At 41.9% G+C, this 23,333-nt stretch overlaps 1 protein-coding gene and 1 non-coding gene across 3 annotated transcripts; both read right to left on the bottom strand.

Moving 5' to 3' along the window:
* Positions 1–502: 502 nt before the first annotated feature.
* CFAP418 (cilia and flagella associated protein 418) lies at positions 503–9,140 on the bottom strand. Of its 2 annotated transcripts, XM_028736455.2 has the most exons (6): positions 8,926–9,139; positions 7,636–7,735; positions 6,954–7,024; positions 5,302–5,367; positions 4,166–4,261; positions 503–3,699 (listed from the first exon to the last, which is right to left on the bottom strand). In XM_028736455.2, the coding sequence occupies exons 1-6, from the start codon at positions 9,096–9,098 to the stop codon at positions 3,540–3,542; spliced, it is 666 nt and encodes a 221-aa protein (XP_028592288.1). In that variant the 5' UTR covers positions 9,099–9,139; the 3' UTR covers positions 503–3,539. The 2 variants fall into 2 exon arrangements, with proteins under 2 accessions (XP_028592288.1, XP_028592290.1); XM_028736457.2 differs by lacking the exon at positions 5,302–5,367 and having other exon boundaries at positions 8,926–9,140.
* Positions 9,141–9,341: 201 nt separating this feature from the next.
* TRNAS-AGA (transfer RNA serine (anticodon AGA)) lies at positions 9,342–9,423 on the bottom strand. Its single transcript has one exon. It is a non-coding gene; the product is annotated as a tRNA-Ser (tRNA).
* Between the last annotated feature and the right edge of the window lie 13,910 nt (positions 9,424–23,333).

The raw sequence follows: 23,333 nt of genomic DNA, 5'->3' as shown, positions 1-23,333 counted from the left end.
CTCTTAGTATGAATGTTGATTTGAAGCATCCAGCAAACCAACTTGTACAGGTCAAAGCCGGGTTGACCAAAAGCTAAAGTGCGCTGGGAAAAACATGGAAAAGGTTGATATTTTTATGAATCATACTGGGGCTAGTTCATATACTTGGCCTGCTGGCAGTTGGATGCTCTTATCCCTGAATAGTCGCTGGAAGGTTTTGCAATCCCATTCATGGAGTTTTTTCATGGCAAACAGTTCAGGTATCTCATTCGCCATGAGATATGTAAATAAGCCCCCCTTTCAGCAACTCTGAGGGGGGAAAGAATCCTATTTGGCTTCAAACGTGGCATTGTTGAAGCCCTCCCTTCAGACTGCCTATGTAGGTCAACTGCTTTCCCAACAGATGGCTCAGAACCAAATAATCAACTCTGTCCATGCCCACTTAGCCCCTAAATCCTGCAGGTTTCAGAGACCTGAGCTGCCAACATTATCGAGAGAATGAAAACTACAGGACTGCAGGGGATAATATTGTGCTTTGCATTTATAGCGTGTGTTTTAATTTAAAAAACCAAACACAACATCAAGTACAACTTCCATTATCAGATAGTAATACAGGTAGGAAAGAATAATACGTCAGTGACCCACACAGAGCGTGTAACAGAAGATCAACCAGGTAAGTCAAATGAAAAGCATATAATATCCTACTCTGAATACCATCCCTCCCAGATTCAGTTCTCAAAGTGCATTAGCTTTGCTTTCTTTTATGTTCTTGCTCATTTGTTATGACACTCAACATTTTTGTATTCTTACGAAGGGTTTCAGCTACTGGTTCTAATGAAGGAACCAATAACAAAGGGAAAAGGGGACACCCCTGTTCAGTTCGCCTATGTATTTTCAAACACATCGGTTGACGTGGACTCTTGTCATTATTAAACAATACAGAGCTCCGATTACCTGTGTAGAATATTTACCAAAATTTATTCTTTACAAGACACAAAATGAAAAGGACCAATGAAGATGATCAAACACTTTATGGGCACCTAAATACATCATACTTAATGTCTTGTGCTCTGTAAAATGTGTAATATTTAAAATCTTTCAGATATAGTCTGCAGCATTTTAAATTGCCAGTTACTGTTTCTATTTCATCTACAATCCATATTTGGATCAGATTCTTTTTTTTAATCCCCTCCCACCCCCCAAGTTGAAGTCTTGTTTAAGAAGTCAAATTGCTGTACTTGTTTGTAACACACTGATGCACAGGTCAACAGTGTATATAGCACCTTTTAGGCTTTTGAAGTTCTTCAAGCACAATAGTTCAGTAATTCCAACAGTCACCTGATAAGACTGGTCTGTGCTGTTCTCCACATACTGCAGATGGTGTGCGTGTAGGACCAGTGCTTTGTCTAAGGTCACCTAGTGAATTTGTATCTGAGGAACCTCCTGGCTTACACTGCACAGAACTAGCTCTTAAAGATGATAGAATCTAGTGGTGTTTGCTGTGTCAACCACTGTCCAAGTCAGGGATGCCCTCTAGATGTTGTTGGACTACAACTCCCAACTTTCCTGACTGTGGGCTAGGCTGATGGGAGTTGGGAGTCCAACATTTGGACTCCTCATTCCTGGTCTAAAACACCTTAGGTCCAGCCAGCTATATCTGGCTAGGATCAGTCACACCAAACCCTGCCTCCCATCAGTAACCAATATTTATAGTCACTCCCAACTCCATCTCTCAATGATGATGATGATGATGATGATGATAATCAGTATTTATATAGTGCTGTTTACTAATTATTCAGTGGGTTTCACATTCCTTATTTCATAAATACAAAACTATGCATGTATTCAACATTTCAGGCATGTGTTAGCTATCAAGACACCATGGGGGCCAAAAAGAACAAATACAACAGACAATTAATATATGAAAATTAACCAACTTATTCAGATATGCCAAGAATACAACTTTTAATAACTCTAGCATTACAGAGAAATTAGATGGAACGATTTCTGCCTTGTGGACTTTTAGACTCCATATTTTGGTTTAAAAGAAAGTATATCCAAGTTATTTATACTCTGATTCTAAACAGATTACATGGTCTAAAAGAAATTCCTTGCATAGGATGATGTGTTTTGAGATCATATGAGCAACAATTCCCCCCCCAAATGTGCTATTGTTTCCCACATTCTGAGTACTACTCACTTGCTACAATTGTTTACGCTTCAATGCGCTTTTAAACTTTCAGTGCTACGGAAAAAACTCCTGGAATAGTGCTACACGTGTTGGTTGAGAAAATAATTCAGGATCAGCTAAATCATACAACTCAAAATCATACAACCCTGCTAAGTCATCCTCTGAGCAGATCCACTGAAATCAAGGGAATTCAGTTATGCAAGTCCAGTTCATTTCAATATGTCCACTCTGGGTCTGACTAACACTGGGCATCACCCATCGGCTCAATTCTTTTTTTAAGATGGAAATGGGGATGCAAGAGTTCTGAACCACTTTGATTATAGTTGGTATTCTGATACAAAGATTAAAACATAAAATGTGGGTGCATTGACAGTCTCAAGACAACTGAAATAGACATCTAACAACAGTTTTCTGATAACTTAAAACTTGCAGAGTGCCAGTGAAGGTGGAATAACCCTACACCTAATAGGACGTTTACCCTTGTCCCCCGCAAAGAAATACATTGATTTTGAATATCTTTGCAAAAAAATTGTTTAGGCTCCGTCGCAATATCATTTACACGAACAGCTTTGAGTGGCTCAATCCAATGCATTCTACTCAGAAGTAAGTCCTACTGAATTCAGTGGGACTTTGTTCCAAGTGAGTGTGCACAGGATTGCAGACTTAAGGGAGCAGAAAGAGCTCCACCCTAGCTCAACTCTAGTTATGTTTACTTAGAAGCAAGTACCACCATGTCCAGTGGGGCTGATTCCTGGGATGACGTGCATGAAGACTGCAGCCTAAGAACCTGGCTCACAACTAGAAATGAGCTTATTAAAATGCTGGAGCTGTCGTGTCATTTTTCTTCCCATTGCTGGACTGTCCAAGCTATTTGCTCTTGCTCTGAAAGCAAGCTTCAGCATCTTGCTAAAACAACTCCGAAATGATATTAATTTGAAGATTGGCTCCCTACATACACATCTGCAGGTAAAAAGCCAAAGCCAAAATATCCCACATGCATATTCAAAAAGTGTTCTAACCCAGGTATTAGCTTAGACAGATTTCTCTTTCTTTTCAGGTGTATCTCTCGCTTCTACATTTGTGGGAAGCCTTCTAGGACCCAGACCTTGCTTCCTTTCAGCTTCATTTCCTGCTACACTGGAAGTACTCAACAGTTCTGCCAGCCTGGTCCTCGCCGAGGAAGGTCTCCAGCTTACTATGCCCCCCCAGTTCCATTAGTTCACAAGGGAATTGCAGACAAGGCAAAGTCCAGAGTTTGTATTTGGATTATCAAGATCTAAGTGTACACACTCAATTCATCACTCGTGATGCCGAGCAATGAACAGATGGTCTTCATACAGAAATGAGCATGTGGATGACAAAGACAACTTCATTCGACGTGCTTGCTGCAAACCCAGCGGAGCTGTCGATCCACAGTGAGGTCTGTTAATTCATCTATTGATTTCCAAGTGCACTGACAAGCGTAGGCCCTCGATCCTTTCTTGGTTTGCATCTTCGTCCTCAACTTGCGGAATTCAGGCATGTTATTCCTACCAATCAAAAATATTCAATTTCAACAGCGTTCTTGTTTTATTATGCTTTTACGTTTGTTGGAAGCCGCCTGGATTGGCTGGGGCAACCCAGTCAGATGGATGGGATGATGATGATGATGATGATGATAATAATAATAATAATAATAATAATAATAATAATAATAATAATAATAATAATGATGATGATGATGCAACAATAACTCCCTCAGAACCACACAGCCAATCATTGCCCAGTTAGCCACAGAGTGGAACAAAGACAAAGACACTCTACCCTTGTCACTGAAATGAAAGCCTTTGGGTCTTTCTGCTATAGGCTTCCCCCCAAACTATGTACTGAAATATCCACACCTGCAATTCTGTAAAGTTGATATCCGAACATGTACAGACCACAGCATTTATATGATACCCCACTACCATATAGGTCACATCAAATATTCCTATCAATATTACCCGCAAGGCATACCTGAAAAAGAGGTAATCACATGACTGATCCCACTGAAAGTCATCGTATTGCAAAACACGGAAGTCACATGCAGTACACCGCAGCTGATCACAGGTTCTGCCCAAAAAAGATTACAAACATTATAGATTTAAACACATGGAACAGTTCAATCAACTAATTTCTTAACTTATTAAACTTGTGCATATTATCCAATCTCATAATAGGTGCATTTCTTAAATATTGACAGAAGTGTGAAAAAACTCACAATTTAATAAACAGCTGTTAAAAGGAAAGGAATACTCTGTTTCACATTTCCTATCCTAACACACCAGAACTAGACTAACCTTTTAACAGAACGGTTACACTCTAAGCTTTCAGTGCTACTGTTTAAAATTAACCTCCACTAAATAAAATTGGTTCTTACCATTCAATAAGATAAAACCTCAGTTGATTAAAGGCTGCAGCTCTGGTATTTACTAATTCAATTTTCACCCTTTTTTCTATGTATGGGTAAAAGCTTGGGTGCTTCCATTTTACGGAAATAAGTTAGCCTAGGAAAAATCCTTATGGGAACTGAGCTTTATGGCACATCACAGCTGATCTCTCACCACTTCCCTCCTCGCTAGAGGATCATGTCTGTGAGACTATGTGAACATATATCCAAGATCCTCTGTGTTTCTGATTCATATGCTTCTTTAACATGGGTAAGCATGATCTGTACACACGAATGCTAGTGGTATACAGAAATCTAAACAAACATGGGCTGAATCCTGCATGCGCTGGGGGCTTTTCTCACCTGCCTTGCCACTGGCTGATGCAGCTGAATAGTGAACTCAGACTGACTCCTTGTGGCTACCAGACCACAGGCTGAGATAACTGTGTGCAGCAGCTTGGGTGGGGGTGGAGAGGGTCACAGATGGTGCAAAAGCTCCCAGGTTCAGTCCCAGCCATCTCCAAGAAGGACTGAGAAATGCCTCTGTCTGAAACGCCAGAGGGTTGCTGCCAGTCCGTGTAGACAATACTATGCCAGATGGACCAACAGTCTGATTCAGTATAAAGCAGCAGCTTACAGTATGTTCCTTCCTAATATAGCAGTAAGAGAAATATGAAGGTCGCATAATGCAATTGCCAGTATTTATTTATTTTTAAATGCCTACCTCTGAGAAATATTTGTTCCTATACCATGCGGCGCGCTGCTTCCACCAAGATATACAGGGCAACATCTACAAGAATTAAATTGGAAAGCCTTGAAATAGTTGTGAAGAAGAAGAAAAAACCCCACCCCAAACCATTTGCCTGCAAAGTTTGCATCATTTGATTTCTCAGGTGTCATTACGCTAGTGAGCATGTGTACCTTTTCAACAAACCTTTTGTTTGTAGAACTATAAGGCAGGACAATTCAGAAGAAATGGCAATATTATTATCTGCATGATACATGTATCTTGGGGGCAAAAAACCCAACTGTAAGAGAAATACTCCAGAACCTGAGGGTTTCTACAAAACTCAACAGGGGCTAGAAATCAAGCAAACATCATCATCAACATGGAGCATTAAGTTCTGAAAAGTTATTAAAATTCCCCTGCCCTCATTTCATGGCATATTCTATATGGTTAAAAGAAGAACTGATGCTACCATTTCTTCATAAACATCAACTGGTGCTCCCACATACTCACAAAACTGTCAGCATTAGGGAGACCAGAAGCTAAAGAGTAGAGCGTAGCTTGCCAAACACACATGCTGAAATTCCATTTTCCGCACAGCTATTAAAGATGTAGGAGCCCTGTTCTCTTTTGCATCTGGCTGCCCTAACCAGCAATAATGTAACAAGCAATAACATTCTGTCCACTGAAGACATAGGGTTTGATGCATTCTATGCTAGTTACACTTAAGTCCCATTGAAATCAAAGTGAAAAGTTAGCAATGATTCAAATGAATCTTCCCTTTCTTCCTTGCTGTCCTGTACAGTGGTACCTCAGGTTAAGAACTTAATTCGTTCCGGAGGTCCATTCTTAACCTGAAACTGTTCTTAACCTGAGGTACCACTTTAGCTAATGGGGCCTCCGACTGCAGCCGCTGCCATGAGATTTCTGTTCTCATCCTGAAGAAAAGTTCTTAACCCAAGGTAGTATTTCTGGGTTAGTGGAGTCTGTAACCTGAAGTGTCTGTAACCTGAAGCGTCTGTAACCCAAGGTACCACTGCAGTTTGAAACTGCATCCCGGGTAAGACTCTTCTTTCTAATCCACCCTCAAAATACATGTACCCTATATGGATCTTTTGGCAGAACTTTCTCGTTCCCATGTTGAACATAGACAAATTTACTTCTGAGAAAACATACACAGTTAGCTTCTGACGAACAGTGATATCCTAGGAATAGCTATATGGAAATACCGTGTTCGATGGGGCTTAGTCTCTGATAACCTGGCATTAGATTGCAGCCTAAACCTATGCCCATGTAAATGAAATAGCCATACCATTCTTCCAATTTGCCCCTGCCTTCACTTCCACTGTTGTTTTGCTTATCCTGAACTTTAGATTGTAAGCTCTTTGGGGCAGTGACCTACCCAATGGTGCAATGTAAATAACTCAAGTCCCATTGACTTCAATGAGAACTAACTGCAAAAAGTTAATCCCACTGAGTTCAATAGGACTTACTCTCAGGTAAGTGTGTACAGGCTTGCAGTCTTAGTGCAACTAAGTCACTCTTGATCCAACCCATGCATTCTTTTGTTTACTGACTGTCAATAGAGTTAAGTTGAAATTAGCTGTTTACTGTTCAAAGCATTTCTCACTCATGTAATTTTTACTTACCTCTTACCATGAGCTTGAATGGAGGTAGTTCTATTTTCAGATGCAGGGCTAGGTGACTTAGATTTATGTTTCTAATAAAGAGAGAGAGAGATGGGGACCTCTTAACACAAACCAGCAGCACGGAAAAGCTTTCCTGCTTTTATTTCCAAATAACAAGGACCAGAAGTCTACTCGAAGAGGAGGAAGACAGAGGGCAGAAAAACAGCAAACAACACGAGGGCTTCACAAATGGCTCCCATTTCTGCAGTCAGCTGCAGCAAGGTTGCATGGGGAACCACACTGCTCCATCAGTCAGGCAGCATTTTCCTCCCTCCAGTACCCATTCTCTTAATGTGAACTTTGGGTTCTGGACTGGAGTAAATGGCTCTGGCTGATGCATAGGACTAGAAATTCTAATCTGATGTGACAACTGAAGCACTGTTAGCTTTATTCCAGATTAGGGAATCCAGGACACTTTTTCTCTGCTTCCTTGGCTTTGCTTCTACCCACAACCACCATGCAGCCCTGACTGATTACTCCTGAGGGAACCCCGTCCTTGACTGCGGGGGAAGGTTGTCTACTCTTACTCTAGACTTTCAACACTTTCCCTTTTCATCTGGCTTTCTTCTTCAAAGGTTCTGACTGACACTCCCCCCACCCCCCGCGACTTTCCCTTTCCTCAGAGGTTGCTTTGTCGACCTACCACAAGATTTTTGGCATAGCTGTTTTCGTCGATGATATCTTTAATTATGTCATCTATGTCTTCTTCTTCACTAGCACCTTTTGTCAATACTTTGGAAAATCTGGAAAGAAATGGAAGAGGAGCATCCCTTGGTAAGTTTATTTAGAAGACACTGGCCAGTATGGGGATAGCTGCTTCAGACACTTAAAACCCCAGGGGCAATTGTCACACGTGAAAACGACATGTTTTGTCTCCAAGTATCCGCAGTGTGCACAGTGGCCAAACACAGTTTCCCACAAAGGTGAGAGGAAGCAATGATTGTTCATCCATGATACTTGCTACTTATGCAAGCCTGCCCAGTTGCTTAGAAGCTGAGGTAATTTTAAGCTGTTTTAGTATTTTAACTTTTGCATGTTTGAAAGCAGGGTTGTGATTTTTTAAATATTTTATTTTACTGTTTTATCTTCTGTAAACCGCTTTGTTAGTTTGTTTGAGGTGCCTAAGTTTTATGAAATAAAATAAATAAATGCACAGACTGTGGCCTGCAACTGTGGCTTGAGATGCATCTTCCCTGGGTTTGACATAATTCAGTGGAGCAGTTGGTGGAAGAGGAAGAGGGGTAGACTGTCTGGGAGATAAGCCAGAGGGGGTGTTGGAGAATGTTAAAAAGATGCAGAGATGGGGATAGTCTGAAGGACTTGGGAAACGCTGGGGTGTTCATGCAAGTTAAGAATCTGGCAGCAGTAACAGCTGGGTGGTCGCGCGTCACGTCGCCTGGAAACGCGGGAGGGAGTAGAACGGAGAGACTAAGCGGCACCCACAGAGGTAGAACACGCGGAAGAGTCGCGCACAACCCTCAGTTCTGGTTTCCGCTCGAACACGCTCCTGTGCGGGCCAGGAGTATCAACATGCACAAGAAAGAAGGCAAGGGAAAGGCATGTTCCGCCGAAGCACTTCTTTGGTGCCCTTGCTGTATTTTCTTTTTTCTCTGCGTGGGTTGCCCAAAGGCTGGGTGGGTGGAAGGTGGGAAAAGCCTGAGATGCGCAAACGGTTGCATGCTTACTCTGAAGTATCACTTAATTCAATTGGGCTACTTTCATAGTAACTTCGCTTGGTGAGTGCAACCTAAACACGCTTAGATAATGAGGGATTTTATTTTTAAAGGGTTCGGAGCTTTCTGAAGTTTGTACTACACGCTAACAGGGAACCGGAATTGTCGTTAATACTTCTCTTTGAAACTGCGCTCCCCTTTAGGGGCACCTCGGAGGGGCGGGGGGGGGGGAGGAAGGTGCGAGCATGCGCAGTGCTCACCTGGCCCTCTCCCCCGCCGCGGCGGCCTCGGCTTCGGCCTCTTCTTCCTCCTCGCGGAAGCGGTTCCTTTTCCGCCCTTGGCCTGGCCGGCCTCGCTCCGAACAGTCTCGCCTCGAGAGGCGGCAGAACTTGTTCTCTACCTCGTCCAGCAGCTCATCTAGGTCGTCCGCCATCTTAGCCTCTCCTCACGTCTCTCACCCCCCTTCCCCTCGTTGCCATGGTAGCAGCGGGGGGGGGGTGGGAGAAGGGCGAGGGCAGGCGCGCCCCGCCCCCTCCGCCCCCACGTCTAAGCCGCCGTGGAGAATGGTTAAATAAATAAACAAAACCTATTCCTTAAAGTCTGGGATTGAAAGTTAAAAGCAGAACGTCACATTCACGAAGCGCGTAAACAAAATTTATTTTTTTTTTGTCTCGCACGTAGTCGGCAGGATTCGAACCTGCGCGGGGAGACCCCAATGGATTTCTAGTCCATCGCCTTAACCACTCGGCCACGACTACAGAACATACGTGCTGCCTTTTGCACAACAACTGAGCTCACTTTGGAATGCAGCGTCTGCCTGTGCAATGTCTCCTGTTAGGCTGCTTCGCCGCCACAACCGCCTAAAATGATTTAACAAGATTAAGCACAGTTAAAATCATAGCTGTCAACTTTTCCCTTTCCTTGCGAGGAATCCTGTTCGGAATAAGGGAATTTCCCTTAAAAAAAGGGAAACGTTGACAGCTATGGTTAAAATATTGTTATAAACCTTTTGGAAGACATGTACAGTATAAGGATGCACCGTGCAACAGAGAGCACTGGGATTTGGCTTTCCAACAAGGGCAGTTATAAATTTATTCCCAAAATAGCTTTACAATAAGCATTTTTTCTTAAATTGCTCTTTTGAATTGATACTTGTTTTGTTTTACGACAAGCACACCCCCCCTTTTTTATTCTGCACCAAATCGCAGTTGTTCTTCCTGCTGTCAGCTTCCTACATTTTCTTTCTCTTGTTTGGACCACAGAGCATCCTCTAATGCTTACTCGGAAGTAAGCCTCATTGTACTCCATGGAACTGACTTTCCAAGGCTGCAGCCCTATGCAACCTTACCTGGGACTAAGCCCCACTGATGCCTGTGGGACGTGTGTAGACAGGTGTGTAAGATTGCAAGGGTGCATAGAATTTTCTCCTGGAAGTTACTATAGGACTAAGATGGCTATAATATGTATGCCTTTCAAACCCAGGTTCGATGTGAATCCATCTTTATTTGTAGCAATCAATTTTGGGGTACAACTATTTGCAAACGCCACTTAGATGATATTAGAGACTTGGAGTCTGACAACATCTGGAAGGCCACAGCTTTTTAATCCCTGCACATTTGCAACTGCACATTTGTGTGATGTCTTCTTTTAGAATAAGAGCACTCCTTTTTTAATACAAAATAAAACAACGTGGCTGAGCGGTTGTGGGTTCAAAGTGGCCTCCTCTGCTCTTTCTCATTCCTGCACGGCAGGGGGTTGGACTAGATGACCCTTAGGGTCCTTCCAGCTCTACAATTCTACGATTTTATGATTCTATGAAATATACTAAGGCAAGCAACAGCACCGCCTACCTTGCTAGCAGGGCAAATGACATATAGTTGCCCCGTTGACTTAAATTTATATTCCATTTCAGGACTAAAAATATACAACACTAAGAATGACAAATTTATAGAAAGGTGGTCAACTATTGAATAGTAAGGCCACACATTTCTCTCTCTCTACACTTGTTTATTAAGCTATGATGATGGAGCATATAGTTTATGAGGAACAAATTAGCTCAAATTACCTCCATGTTTGTTACTCTTACCATTTTTCATTCTATATATTACATATCTATCTATCCATCTATCTATCTATCTATCTATCTATCTATCTATCTATCTATCTATCTATCCATCCTCTTTGCAAACCAGTGCAGCTTCATATTTTATGCAGGAAGTGTAATTAAGAAAGATGTGCATTCTCCTCTCTTGAATTTTATCAGCCTTATAATAACTATTATTCTTTGGGCCTGCACAGGTACCATGAAATATTCCAAATGTGTACAGGTATAAAATGCTGTTTGGTGTGCTGTGTGTTCAAAGTCCTTGGCATGTGGCCACTATTGTCTCTTTCTATTCATTCATAAAAGTGACAGAGAGGGAATGCTCTGTTATGTTGTGTTTGATTGGTAACCCAAGGAAACAATCAGAAGAGCCCCTCTGAACTAAGAATCATTGTCTCTTCTAAGCAGAATGACAGAAAACCTATTGCTGGATTTCTGCTGCCAAGATCGCTCAACATTCGTCAGACTCCTTTTTTTTCTTTTTTCTTTCTTTAAAAAGAAAAAGCAAAGCCTGCAGTCCTTAACAGCTACAGGCGAAGCCTTTCAGTTACAAGGTGTTTTATAATCCTCTTGGTACCATAAGTAATGAATTGCAAGCCCTCTTTAGATTCTCTTGTACTTGGAGCTTTTTATATTGTTGTTCCGTTCCCCTTCCTCCACCTCTCAAGGCTCCTATAATATCACTGCCCTATAATGACAGACGTGTTGGGCAGGGCGGTTGTGAGCTCCTCAGTGGCTGATGCTATGGAAGAAACTGAATAGCCCTGATGCCTCTCCAAGTCTTTTTCAAGCACTCCCTTGGTTTAGGTCGTGGTGTCATGTAGGTAAATTGAGTCCAGAAGTTGTGGATCCTCAAGTGGAATTTTTACATCCATCCCTCGCAGCTGTGGAGAGTTTAGACTAATCACAATTCTCCCTGGTATACCATCATCTCTGTAATTTGAAAAAGGATCAGGAGGAGCCTGAAGGCTTGCAAGGGGGGGGGGGGAGGACATCTTAAAGAAACCTTTTGTCTCAAAATACATCACATGTGGAAAGGGAGCACTTGTTCCTTCAGTGTGAGGGGCTTAAGGAATGCACAAGTCAAATACGTTGTTGGCAGCCTTTCAGGTGTCCCTCAGAAATGCAGCGGCACACATTTGCAATACAAAATAGCATCTTCTCCCTTTTGGCTCAGTTCCCGACCAGCTTTAGCAAGTGCCCATGTACATGTGTACATAGACAGCAATATCAGAACGGATAGGGATAGAGTATGCTCTCAGACTGTTTTCAGGGGAATTCAATCCCATGCTGGCAAATTCACCTTGCACAACTTAAGCTGATTTGGAGCTCTTGCGTAACAAAGCCGTTTCTTCCCCGTAAGATAAGACTTTCTGCTGTAAGCAAAGTGATGGGGAAAGTGTGGAGGATGGAGGATGAGCCATATTATTGATGAAAACGCCACTCACACAGTTTTGACCAATTTTCAGTTGCTTGATGTCTGAGCTTCAAAGACAAAGCAGCACCTCCCCATCTTCCCTGCACACTTTTGGAAATGGAAGTGTATATATATATTTATTATGCTGTGTCCTTGCTCATTTCACTCACCAGCCTTGCCTACCATCACCTGCTTGCCAAAACCTCTCCCACCTCAAACCACCCCATTTGGATCTCACCCCCTCCTCAATTCCTTTGTTTGTTGAGACCAGGGCTGCCCTGGCCATGAGGCAGGCTGAGGCAGCCACTTCAGGCAGCAGAACCCCAAGAGGTGGTGCCCCCTCCTTGCAACTTCCATTGCTGGTGGGGAAGTGGTGGCTTTCAGTGAAATCTAATTGGAACCTGCTGCTGCTGCTTCATAGGCACTCAGTGCTTTTTTTCTGGGAGGACACATACCCCTAAACATTTTGTGAATCTAACGGGAGAAGAAACTAAAACTTTTAAATATTTTAGTTTCTTCTTTAGCACGGTGAATCGTTAGTTCTGTTGAATAGTGTGGTGAATCATCAGTTCTGTTGCTACCCCCGATGGTGGCCTCATTTCCTGTCACAGTGTTTCCTGAGTCTCAGACAGAAGCGGGCGTTTAATGTGTGAAGTAGGAGTTGGACTCTAGCATGGTGATTGGTCAGTTTCGTTGTTACCACCTCTGATGGCAGCTTCATTTCTTTTTCCAGTGTTTCCTGAGTCTCAGACCGAAGCATGTTCTTTGTACTTTTGCCCATTTATTGTATTTATTTTCCCCGATTTGAACTATAAAATGGTGATTTTCTTGAGTAAAAATGAAAGTACCCTTAAACATTTTTTTTAAGAAAAAAAATCACTGGAGGCACTGCTGTGTGACTCAGGTGGGGATTCAGGCTTTGGTGGTGGGGATTCTATGGCAGGATAGCAGCACCTTCCTGGTTAGGGCCACACCACACATCACAAGCCCCGCACACGCTTGGCTGTGACAGAAGAGTGAGTGCAATAAGGACAGACAGCAGAGAAGTGGAATGGAATGGTGGGTGGAGTTAAAGTTGAATGACAGGTAGAGAGCGTCGGTTGGAAAATGACAGTTGAAAGGAGAGAGATTCGGCTGTGAGAGTCTGAGGGAAAGGGGGAACGAGATGAGAGGCATAATTGAAGTATACGTAACAGAGTTAGGACAGCTGTTCTTAAAGGTAGAATAGGCAGTAGCATATATTTTTAGTCTGGACTTAGAGGAGTAGCTGAGGAACTGACTTTAGTGAGAACTTGGGGACAGGAGCTTGTAGGTTTGCCCAGGATACGTCACAATTTGTTGGCAGCCTGGTGGGATCCAAAGCCATGAAATATTCCTATACAGGAGTTAAAACTGTGAGAGTGGGGATCAAAATTTAGTAGCAGAGTATGATCCTAATATATAGGAGCTAAATATGTGAGAGCAGATTCACAAATTGGCCTCAGTGGTGTGGGATTTGAAGTTATGGTTTCTTAATGGTTTGTGTATCTGAGAGGAGAATTTGTAAGATTTGAATGTGTGAGATACATGTTAGTGGGATTTTTGAAACAACGGAACAAAATCAGTGAGTCACCTTGAAATGCTTCAAAATTTGATTGCAGAACAAGCGCCACAACTTTGTTTGGGTCTGAGGAGAGAAATTAAAGAATGCTGTGTAACAAAGCACCCAGGTCAAAAGAGGCTTGTAAGGATGCAGTTATGGATCTTGACTCAATAGACTACTGGAGGATAAAGGAGGTGCTGGAGATGACACGTCTGGAAGTGGAACAGAAGAAGAAAACGAAAGAGAATCAGAAAGAATTGGAATTAATGATGAAGGACAATAAAAGAAACCAGAGAGATATGGAGCATCAGAAACAGATAGAACGGGAGCAGATGAAGAAGTATGAATTAGCGATGTTTAGAAGGGAAATAAAGGAGAATGAGGTTGCCAGAGAATATGAGGAGGTAGGATCTGTGAAGAGAGTGTCCCAAGCAGGCCTTGCATTGAATGTTCCAAAGGTAGAGCAGTTTATCTTGGAGAAACGAAGATTGCCTGAGAGCCAATTTATGCCAGAAGTGGCTCAGGTGGGAGATGGCACTAGTAGTCCAAAGAGGCCAGTTGAGGCCTGTATTTTGCCCACTGGCGGAGGGGATGAACCTGTCTTCCTGGAATTGGCTGATAAGGCCAAGATGCCCAAAGTCATAGGGGGGAAGCCAGCTCAAGAGTCGGAGCACATTCAAGAAGATGTAGAACGTCTGAAAGAAGATCTCACAGTAGCCAATGCTGCAAAGGCAGAGCTACAGTTAAAGCTGGATGAGCTACAGAGATCAATAAAGTATTCTGAGAAAAAATGGGAGGATGAAAAAGAATTCTTGCATAATCAGAACATTCGGTTGGCTACAGAACTGAAGGCAAAAACAGATGAACTTCTGGTTCTTGCTTGGGAAAAAAGAAGTGAAATTGTGGGTCTTCAGTATGACCTGCAGAACAAGAGAGAAGAAGTGTCTTGCATGGAAAAGGAAGTCAGTGAACTAAAAAAATCAAATGAAAATCTACGGAAACAGGTGGCAGGTCTTTTAGTAGAAGTGGAGGAGGCAAAAGTACAGCAGCGAGCTAGTATGGAAGAGAGATCCCACAATGAACGAAACACCCATGTTGAGTTGTCTAATTCATACAAGAGTTTTGCTGATGAATGGGAGACAAAATGCAAAGCATTATGCCAAGGTATACAGGAGCTGTGCAAATATCTGAAAGGCGCAAGTGAAGCTAACAAAGAAATACAGGATCATTTGGTTGAGATGCAACAATACATGGGGGGAAATAAAGGAAAAGATGCATTAGCTGGAGGAATAATGGGACAATGTGAATGATCTTGTTTCAGTCACCAAATGCAGAGTGATCCTCTTTCGAGAGGCTGTGTTTGTTCCATCCCTCCAAGACTCTGCAGGCATTTTTTGAATCAGAGATTATGGGTAGTAATCTTGCTGTGGTGAAGCAGAAAGGGAATAAATGCAAGGCCAGCAAAAGAGACTGTGAAATTATTCTTTATAGTTGTGGGAAAGAACTGTGTCTTATTTAAGTCTATAACTTGACAAGATGCTGGAAACAGATAATCCAGTCAAAGGAATGTGGGTGCAAGCTAGGGTATCCTGGGTATCTAAATGAATATGTAAGTGGCATTTCACCAAGGCAAGCGACTGTCAGCCTTGCTGGAACTTTGAACAATGGCTATGTGAATCCTAGAAGGGGCTGCCTTTTTTTTTTTGGAAAATTGCTCCCTGTGAATCTGGATTAAATGTGGACCTTGTTCCTGGGCAAGTGACTCCCCCTCCTAGTTTGAACTGTCAGTCCTTTTGCTATTAAGGCTCTCTGTGGGGTCCAATAAGCAATTTGATGATGATATTATTATTCATTTTTGATACAATTGTCTCAAGGTGATGTACAACAAACACAGCAAAAACAGTTTAGAAACAGCACAAAAACAGCGTATACATCTAAAAGAAAACCAAAACCCTACAAAATAAGATATCCATGGCAAAGATCCATTTATCCAGCTGAGGAAGCCTTTCAGAACTAAATTTGTTTCTGGATAGTGCAGATGGTTGGTGCCTTTTGTATCTTGTCAGCAATGCTATTCCACAGATGTGTCCTAATTTCCCATACCTACACGGCGCAGATAAGAAGCATGCAAATAATTCTTTAACTTTACAGATGGACAGCTGAGGCTGACTGACCCAAAGACACCAAATGAGTTCATAATGGAGCAAGCACTGTCCTAGGCATAAATCTAATACATTCTCCAATGGACCAAACTGGCTAAGCACTTTCAAACGTTATCCCTATATACACAGCTTGACTGAGGAAATCTGTACAGTGTATGCTGAATGCACTGTATTTGAACTGACAACACAAAAGGTTAAAAAATATTGCCACCCGTTGCCAGTCTCTTAAGCCATCCAATATGCCTGTATATTAAAAGATCTGGAATATCTCCCCTATGAATTTAGTTCGCCTAGGAATAACATATTTTTAAGTGGTTACAGCCACACAGGAAAAATTATTTTTGGATAAGTAGGTCAGCTCTGTAACAGCACAGGTGTTTCTGCATGTACAAGACACAGCAGGAAAATGTTTTTAAATAAATAAATGTTGCAATGCAAATTAAAAAAAAGGGGGGAGGAGGAGAGAAAACACCCTCTGAACCCAAAAGCAACCCCTACTCATGAGCCAGTATCCTTTTTAATGAATTTGGCACAGTTTCAAAATTTCCACTCATAACCATGCCTGTTTGATCTCTATGAGGTATAGCAAACAATTGTAAAAGAGTTTCTGGCAGAAAAAAAAAGCACCATTGGCTTATGCTGGTGTGTATCAAAAAGTTCCCACTTCCAAATCAGCAATAATTAAGTGCACCATCAAAAAATAAAAATAAATATGCCACACCTGCTTTCTCTGGCACGCTGTTTCAGATCCTGTAGGCTCAGCAAGCAGCATTTCATTTCTAATGAAAGAGAAGTGTCAGGACCGTAGATAACCTGAAGAAACACAAGCCTGCCGACCTAGGAGTCCAGAAGGCAAAAAAAGGTAAAGGTACCCCTGACTGTTAGGTCTAGTTGCGGATGACTCTGGAGTTGCGCGCTCATCTCGCTCTATAGGCCAAGGGAGCCAACGTTTGTCCGCAGGCAGTTTTTCTGGGTCATGTGGCCAGCATGAGTAAGCCGCTTCTGGCGAACCAGAAGTCCTGTGAGATGTGAGAGAAGTAGCTTGGGGATTGCTCTCTTGCCACTGGTTGTGCTTGGATATTGAGGATCTCACAAGTATGAGGTCTGAAGCTGCTTTTAACCACTCCTGGGAGGGAGGTGAACCTGGCTCCTCCAAACATTTGGGGTGGGGGGAGAGACTGCAGTTTGCTAGTAGAGTAGAGTAGAGTAGAACAAATGATTCCAGGGTCAGGCCTCGACACCTGCAATTAAAGGACCTGGAATCTCCTTCCTTGGAGAGCCAGTGTGGTGTAGTGGTTAAGAGCGATGGACTCGTAATCTGGTGAACCGGGTTCGCTTCCCTGCTCCTCCACATGCAGCTGCTGGGTGACCTTGGGCCAGTCACACTTCTCTGAAGTCTCTCAGCCCCACTCACCTCAAGGAGTGTTTGTTGTGTGGGAGGAAGGGAAAGGAAACTGTTAGCCACTTTGAGACTCCTAAGGGTAGTGATAAAGCGGGATATCAAATCCAAACTCCTCTTCTTGGAGAGCTTGGATGGCCATCTGTTATGGATGATTTTGTTGAGATCCCTGCATTGCTGGGGGCTAGACTAGATGATCCTCATGGTCCTATTCAAGTCTGCAATTCTACAATTCTATGAAACGCTTAAGCAACAGAGCTCCAATTTGGGATGTAGTTCATGGCTGGCAAGACAGCATTCCTGCACAGGCACCAATTTTGTCTTTTTCAAGAAGAGAAATTGTGTGATTTCCCAAAGTGCTGGGATAAGAAAAACTATGAGATTAAGATTGTTGCGAAATGTTACGTTTCTTGCTGTGAGAAGAGCGTCGCTAAAAAGCACAAGCAACTCCAAAGATTTTGTTCAGACTTTAGGATATCTCCACCAGCAGGGGGCACTGCAGTGTGACATTTAAGGAGCAAGACACAAGTGGAATTACATTGGAAGCAATCATTTCAGTGCAAACAGGTTCAACCTTTAGTAACTGTCTCTGGAAAATGCCCAAATTATCACCTGCAAGTTGAAAAGCAAGAGGTACTTTTATTGATATGATTAGTTGGCCAATATAGGTAGAGAATGAAAGGGAGAAAGAATAAAATCCATGTTTTTGTTTTTTAATCTTGCAGGTGACGCACAACTTCTGACTTCACCCCTTTAGGGTAATTACATAGAACATGAAGGCATAATTTTAAGAGCAATAAGGGGCTGCAGTAATTAGAAAACATGCAAAGATCGCTAAGTCATTATGGCGTGCAAGGCACTGACAAATTTAGCGGTTAATGGCACACACGCATAGATTATTCTGAATCATTGGTATCCTTTGAGGCTTTGCCCAGGATCTCTTAGGGAGTGTGCTCATAAAGTAATGTCTACAGCACCCTTCACTATGGGGATACACCAGTGGTGCTAGGTAACAATCTTCCTAACAGCTTTGAAATTGGCCAATTATTTGTGGAAATAACTTCTATTTCTGGGTGAAGCTTCTCAGATTTTGGTGCATTGGCAGCAGGATACTGAGCAGAATCTGAGCATGGTCATATTTAATATGCACACACACACACACACACACACACACACACACACACACACACATATATATCCATATCCATTCTAAAGGAAATTAGTCCTGAGTGCTCACTGGAAGGACAGATCCTGAAGCTGAGGCTCCAATACTTTGGCCACCTCATGAAAAGAGAAGACTCCCTGGAAAAGACCCTGATGTTGGGAAAGATGGAGGGCACAAGGAGAAGGGGACGACAGAGGACGAGATGGTTGGACAGTGTTCTTGAAGCTACTAACATGAGTTTGACCAAACTGCGGGAGGCAGTGGAAGACCGGAGTGCCTGGCGTGCTCTGGTCCATGGGGTCACGAAGAGTCGGACACAACTAAACAGCTAAACAAAACATATGTGTGTGTGTGTGTGTGTGTGTGTGTGTGTGTGTGTGTGTGTATGAACAGAATGAACTCAGAGCAGACAGTTCTGAGTGAGGTGGACAAATAGATTGCCCTGACATAAGGCAGTTTCCTATGGAAAACAGATCTAACACAGAAGGGAGAGTCTAACAGATAAAAGTGGTGCATAGCGTCACATGGGATGATGATGGTTTAAAAGTATGACACAATTCATTATGAACAGTTCTCTTTGTAAACAAAGGATTACAGAGGTTGGACATCATGGATGCTTTAGCTGAGATTCCTGCATCGCAGGGGGTTGAACTAAATGACCCTTGTGGTTCCTTCCAGCTCTACAATTCTGTGATTCTATGAAAGGAAGCTTCATTCTACCACATCAAACTATTTCTCTGTCTCTAGCCTAGCATTGCCAATCTCACTGGAAGTGGCTCTCCAGGTGCTTGACAGGACAGAGTTCTTTGCCACCACCTTCTGCACGACACCTTTGACAAGAATTGCCTGGGATCAAACATTTATCTGCATGCAAAGCTTGTCCCTTTCCAGTGTGATGTCAGCCGAAGGGACAACTTGCCTGCTCTGCCTGCCGAGAGGTACATGAGTGGCTTCTGCTCTGGGAACATACATAGATCTTCACACGACTTCCCTCTTGCACGAGATGCAGGAGTTCCCCTTTACTCTAGAAATGTGGCTCTCCAGGTGCCACCCGACTCTCCCATCAGCTCTAGCCAGCATTGTTTGTAGGCAAGGATTACGGGAATTGTGGTCCAGCAGCATCTTGATGGTTTCAGGTTTCCCAACAGTGGTATAGTTTGTGTGAAACCATTCATAGTAGACCACATTTTTATTCTTTGCAGTTGTATGTTTTGCAGTACGAGAGAGAGAGAGAGAGAGAGAGAGAGAGAGAAGAAGAAGAAGAAGAAGAAGAAGAAGAAGAAGAAGAAGAAGAAGAAGAAGAAGAAGACATGGTGCAATCAAGTCTGTAAGTAGGTTAATGAGATGTAGTGGGAAAGCAAAGGGATGTATGCACAGAACTGCCCCCCTTCTGCTAAAGCGTATGGGAAAACGCTTGTGGGTGGAAGATTTGTATGAGTGATGGAAGTTCTGTGCCTGCAAGGAATTATTGGATTGAGCTGATTGTGTGCGTATGTATATATATATATATATATCCCAAATTGATGCAGAATGCCAGTGCAAGCACAGTCATGGAAAAAAAAAGAAAACAGAATGTATACATGTGAGGAAATAAATCTTTACTTATGGGTACAGTTTCACAAGCCACACCTGTGTTTGAAGATGCATGCAGCTATAATTAATGAATTTACTTCCAAGAGAAAACTGTGAGAGAAGACAGCTGTGAACCTTGCCTTTAAAAATGCAAGAAGAGGCCTGAAGTTGATAGAGAGGAAATATTGGGCTTATTTGATTAAGCTCTGAATTTAATCAAACAGGCATTTTGTTTTGCGGGGTGATTTCTTTTTTTAAAAAAAAATGCCATAAATTTATTTTATTTCATACACTGCTTGATTGTAGAAAAAAACAACACCTCAAAGCAGTCAAAAAGTCTCTCATTTTCATGGCACATTTATCTGTAAATCTAGTGTGCAGCAAAGTCTCAGAATTCCCATAATAAGCAGAAGTCCTTTGAAATCTTGTTTGTTACTATAAAATTAAGGTTATGGGAGCTGGTTACATTTTATGTTAGGTTAGCTCCATGAGCAACCAGCGAAACAGTATTAAGTTTATTTTCCTAAGATTTCAAATGCAGCGGTAATGGCTTCCGAAAGCACATTGGCTGGAAAGAGGAAGAAGACTGGTGATGTGGGCTTGTGGGGGAGGGGGCAAGGTATGCTTTACTTCCAACTGACATATGCCACAGCACAAGATGAATAAAATCTGCATCTTTTGGTCCTGCCTTCTGGCGTGGTCAGAGCATGGCAGCCAAAACAAGGCATCCGGGATTGGGATCAGAAGCTAGGGTGTAATGCTTAAAATGGGACAGTTGCATAGTATGTTAGTCCAACATCCTGTTTTCACAGTGACCACCCAGATGTCTGTGGGAAACGCTCAACAGGACCTGAGTGCAAGAGCACTCCTCCCTCCTGTGGTCTCTAGCAACTGTCCTTCAGAAACATGACTGTCTGGGACCGTGGAAGGAGAGCAAGAGTCAACATGGCTCAGAGTACCATTGAATTTGTCCAATCCTCTTTTTACAGCCCTCAAAGTTGTCCACCATCTGAGTGTTTGCGTGTTCAGGAAGACACAGGGCCCTGTCTTGGTCTCTGATCCATAACTGACTTCTGACTTCTGCTCAATGATTGAAGATCTTCACGTCAAATTTGACTATGGACTAACATGAACTTATCTCTACTCATAAACTCTTATCTCTAATACTGTAACAAATTGTGTTATACATATCCTTATGAGTTTGAGTTTGAAATCTCTGTTTGAGTTTGGAATCCTTGTCAGAATACATACTTTTGAATGATTAGTTTTTGTTACAATTGACTATTGATTTGCGAGTAGGGACCACTCCCACTATTGAAACTTATATTGGCCAGAGTTCTTGGTGTGGTTTTTTCTTAGCCTACCAAAGAGCCTTGCATAAATGTGTAATGCACAATGGAACTTAAAAAAATATGTATACCTTTTTTATATAAAAAAACCTATCTGGCCTCCAGAAATCCCTCAGAGATGTGCAGTTCCTGGGCCCCAGGTGATAAGCATGGAAAGAACAGCGTTCAGTGCCAATATCCATTATTAGATATTACACTTCAAAGGTTCCAGTCTACAGATAGCTCATCTTAGATTAATAATGGATACTCATCTAAATTGTGAGAGGATAACTTTCAGAAACAGCAGAGATACAGGATTACTTTTGTTCTTGCAAGGAAGCCCTACTAACATGTCAGAAGGCCAGCTGCAAAAAAGGGGCACTTTTAACAGACAATTTAGAGAGTTTAAATCTAAAAAATCCTTCTCAGTTACTTGGGTCATATCCACACTTACTTTTTGCCCCTCTTTTGCCAGGCAGAGGTCTGCACTTTAAAGTTACGTGTCCAAATGGATTTTTTAAAAATTTGCCCTGAGCTTTCCCTGTGAAAACCACTCTTTAAATCTTAATCAGAGCAAACGTCAATTCATGTTTTTCACAGAATGACGTTTGCTCCAATCGAGCTTTAAAGAGTGGACTTTTGCAAGGAAAGCTCTGGAGCAAAAGAAAAAAAAAAAGTGCTCCAACATGCTGTTTTAAATCACTGACCACGCTTGGAAGGAGTGGAGGAAAGGTAAATTTGGATAATAAGTCTTTAATCTCTGTTTGCTGAATTTGTTTTGAGACAACAGGGAGCAGTCTTTCCCCCAGATCTATATTGTCCATTATGAACCTAAACAATTTTGGTCCTTAGCTTAAAATCTATAAACTATCATCGTTGGCTTTCCATATTGCAGCCTGTATATTTTTTCATGATTGTGTGTGTGTTTTCTTTTTTCCTGTGCATCCACAAGTAGCATCAGGTCTAAGTTCATCATTATGTCTTAACCATCTTGTTTGCTATTATGCAAATGCGATCTTCATTTACTTGAAAAAGCTCAATAAAAAATAAAGAAGTCATCTAAGCCTTTCACCGCCGCTGCATGTTATGATAGCTAATTCCATTCATTAAGGAGTGTGTCCTTTTGGCAGTCCTGAATTGCATTGCATGGAAGTGCATTTCTTTGTATGATTCCAAGTTCTAAGATTACAAATCTGATTTTATTTGCAACCATGTCTCTATCATACCTTCATCAGCTCTTTGTCTCTAGTCTAAATATACTTGATATGATCCAGTTTCGATATTGAGCATTTTATAAATGTTTTGGTTAAATCTACTCAGTGCTTTTTTCTTAGCACTGAAAAAAAAGCTGGAAGACACAAGATTTGCCCACGCTGGAGGAATGGCAGAAGCAGTTGATGGACTACATGGAGATAGCTGAACTGACCGGCAGAATCCGAGATCTGGATAAAGAAACAATCGAGGAGGACTGGAAAAAATTTAAAGACTATTTGCAAAAATACTACAAGCTGTATGAATCTTAAGATAGTGCATGATTAGGAAAAGTTATGCTTTAGCAATCATGATTAAGTAAATTGTAAAATAAGTGATAAAAGAGAAAATGAGACAATTTGAATCGAACATGTTATGTTTATTTTAAAGGTATGGAAACTGAGATACAATATATCGAATTTGGGTACATAACATTTGAAAGTTACAATAAGGCATGAAATAAGGTAACAAAATGCTGACATTCTTAATTTAAAGAACGCAGAATCGGAAGGGGTGGGGAAGTCCAAGTTGTTTTTGTTTGTTTTTTTTGTTTGTTGTTAAAAAAAGGGGAAAATTTGTTTCTTGCAATTATGTTACTTGTTTGTAACCTATAAAACTATGGAAAGAAACGCAATAAAAAATTTATAAAAAAAAAAAAAAATCTACTCAGTGCTTTTTTCGGGGGGGA

Source organism: Podarcis muralis, chromosome 8 (assembly GCF_964188315.1).
Source record: "Podarcis muralis chromosome 8, rPodMur119.hap1.1, whole genome shotgun sequence".
Classification (NCBI taxonomy): Eukaryota; Metazoa; Chordata; class Lepidosauria; order Squamata; family Lacertidae; genus Podarcis; species Podarcis muralis.
This window is presented reverse-complemented; position numbering and strand designations above follow the sequence as displayed.

What these genes read in the sequence shown, in the direction of transcription:
- CFAP418 (XM_028736455.2), bottom strand. Translation starts at nt 9,098, where the DNA reads ATGGCGGACGACCTAGATGAGCTGCTGGACGAGGTAGAGAACAAGTTC. An exon ending in ATTCAAGCTCATGGTAAGAG is followed by an intron (nt 5,368 to 6,953) that starts GTAAGTAAAAAT and finishes TAATTCTTGTAG; the next exon opens with ATGTTGCCCTGTATATCTTG. An exon ending in GGAACAAATATTTCTCAGAG is followed by an intron (nt 4,262 to 5,301) that starts GTAGGCATTTAA and finishes TTTTTTGGGCAG; the next exon opens with AACCTGTGATCAGCTGCGGT.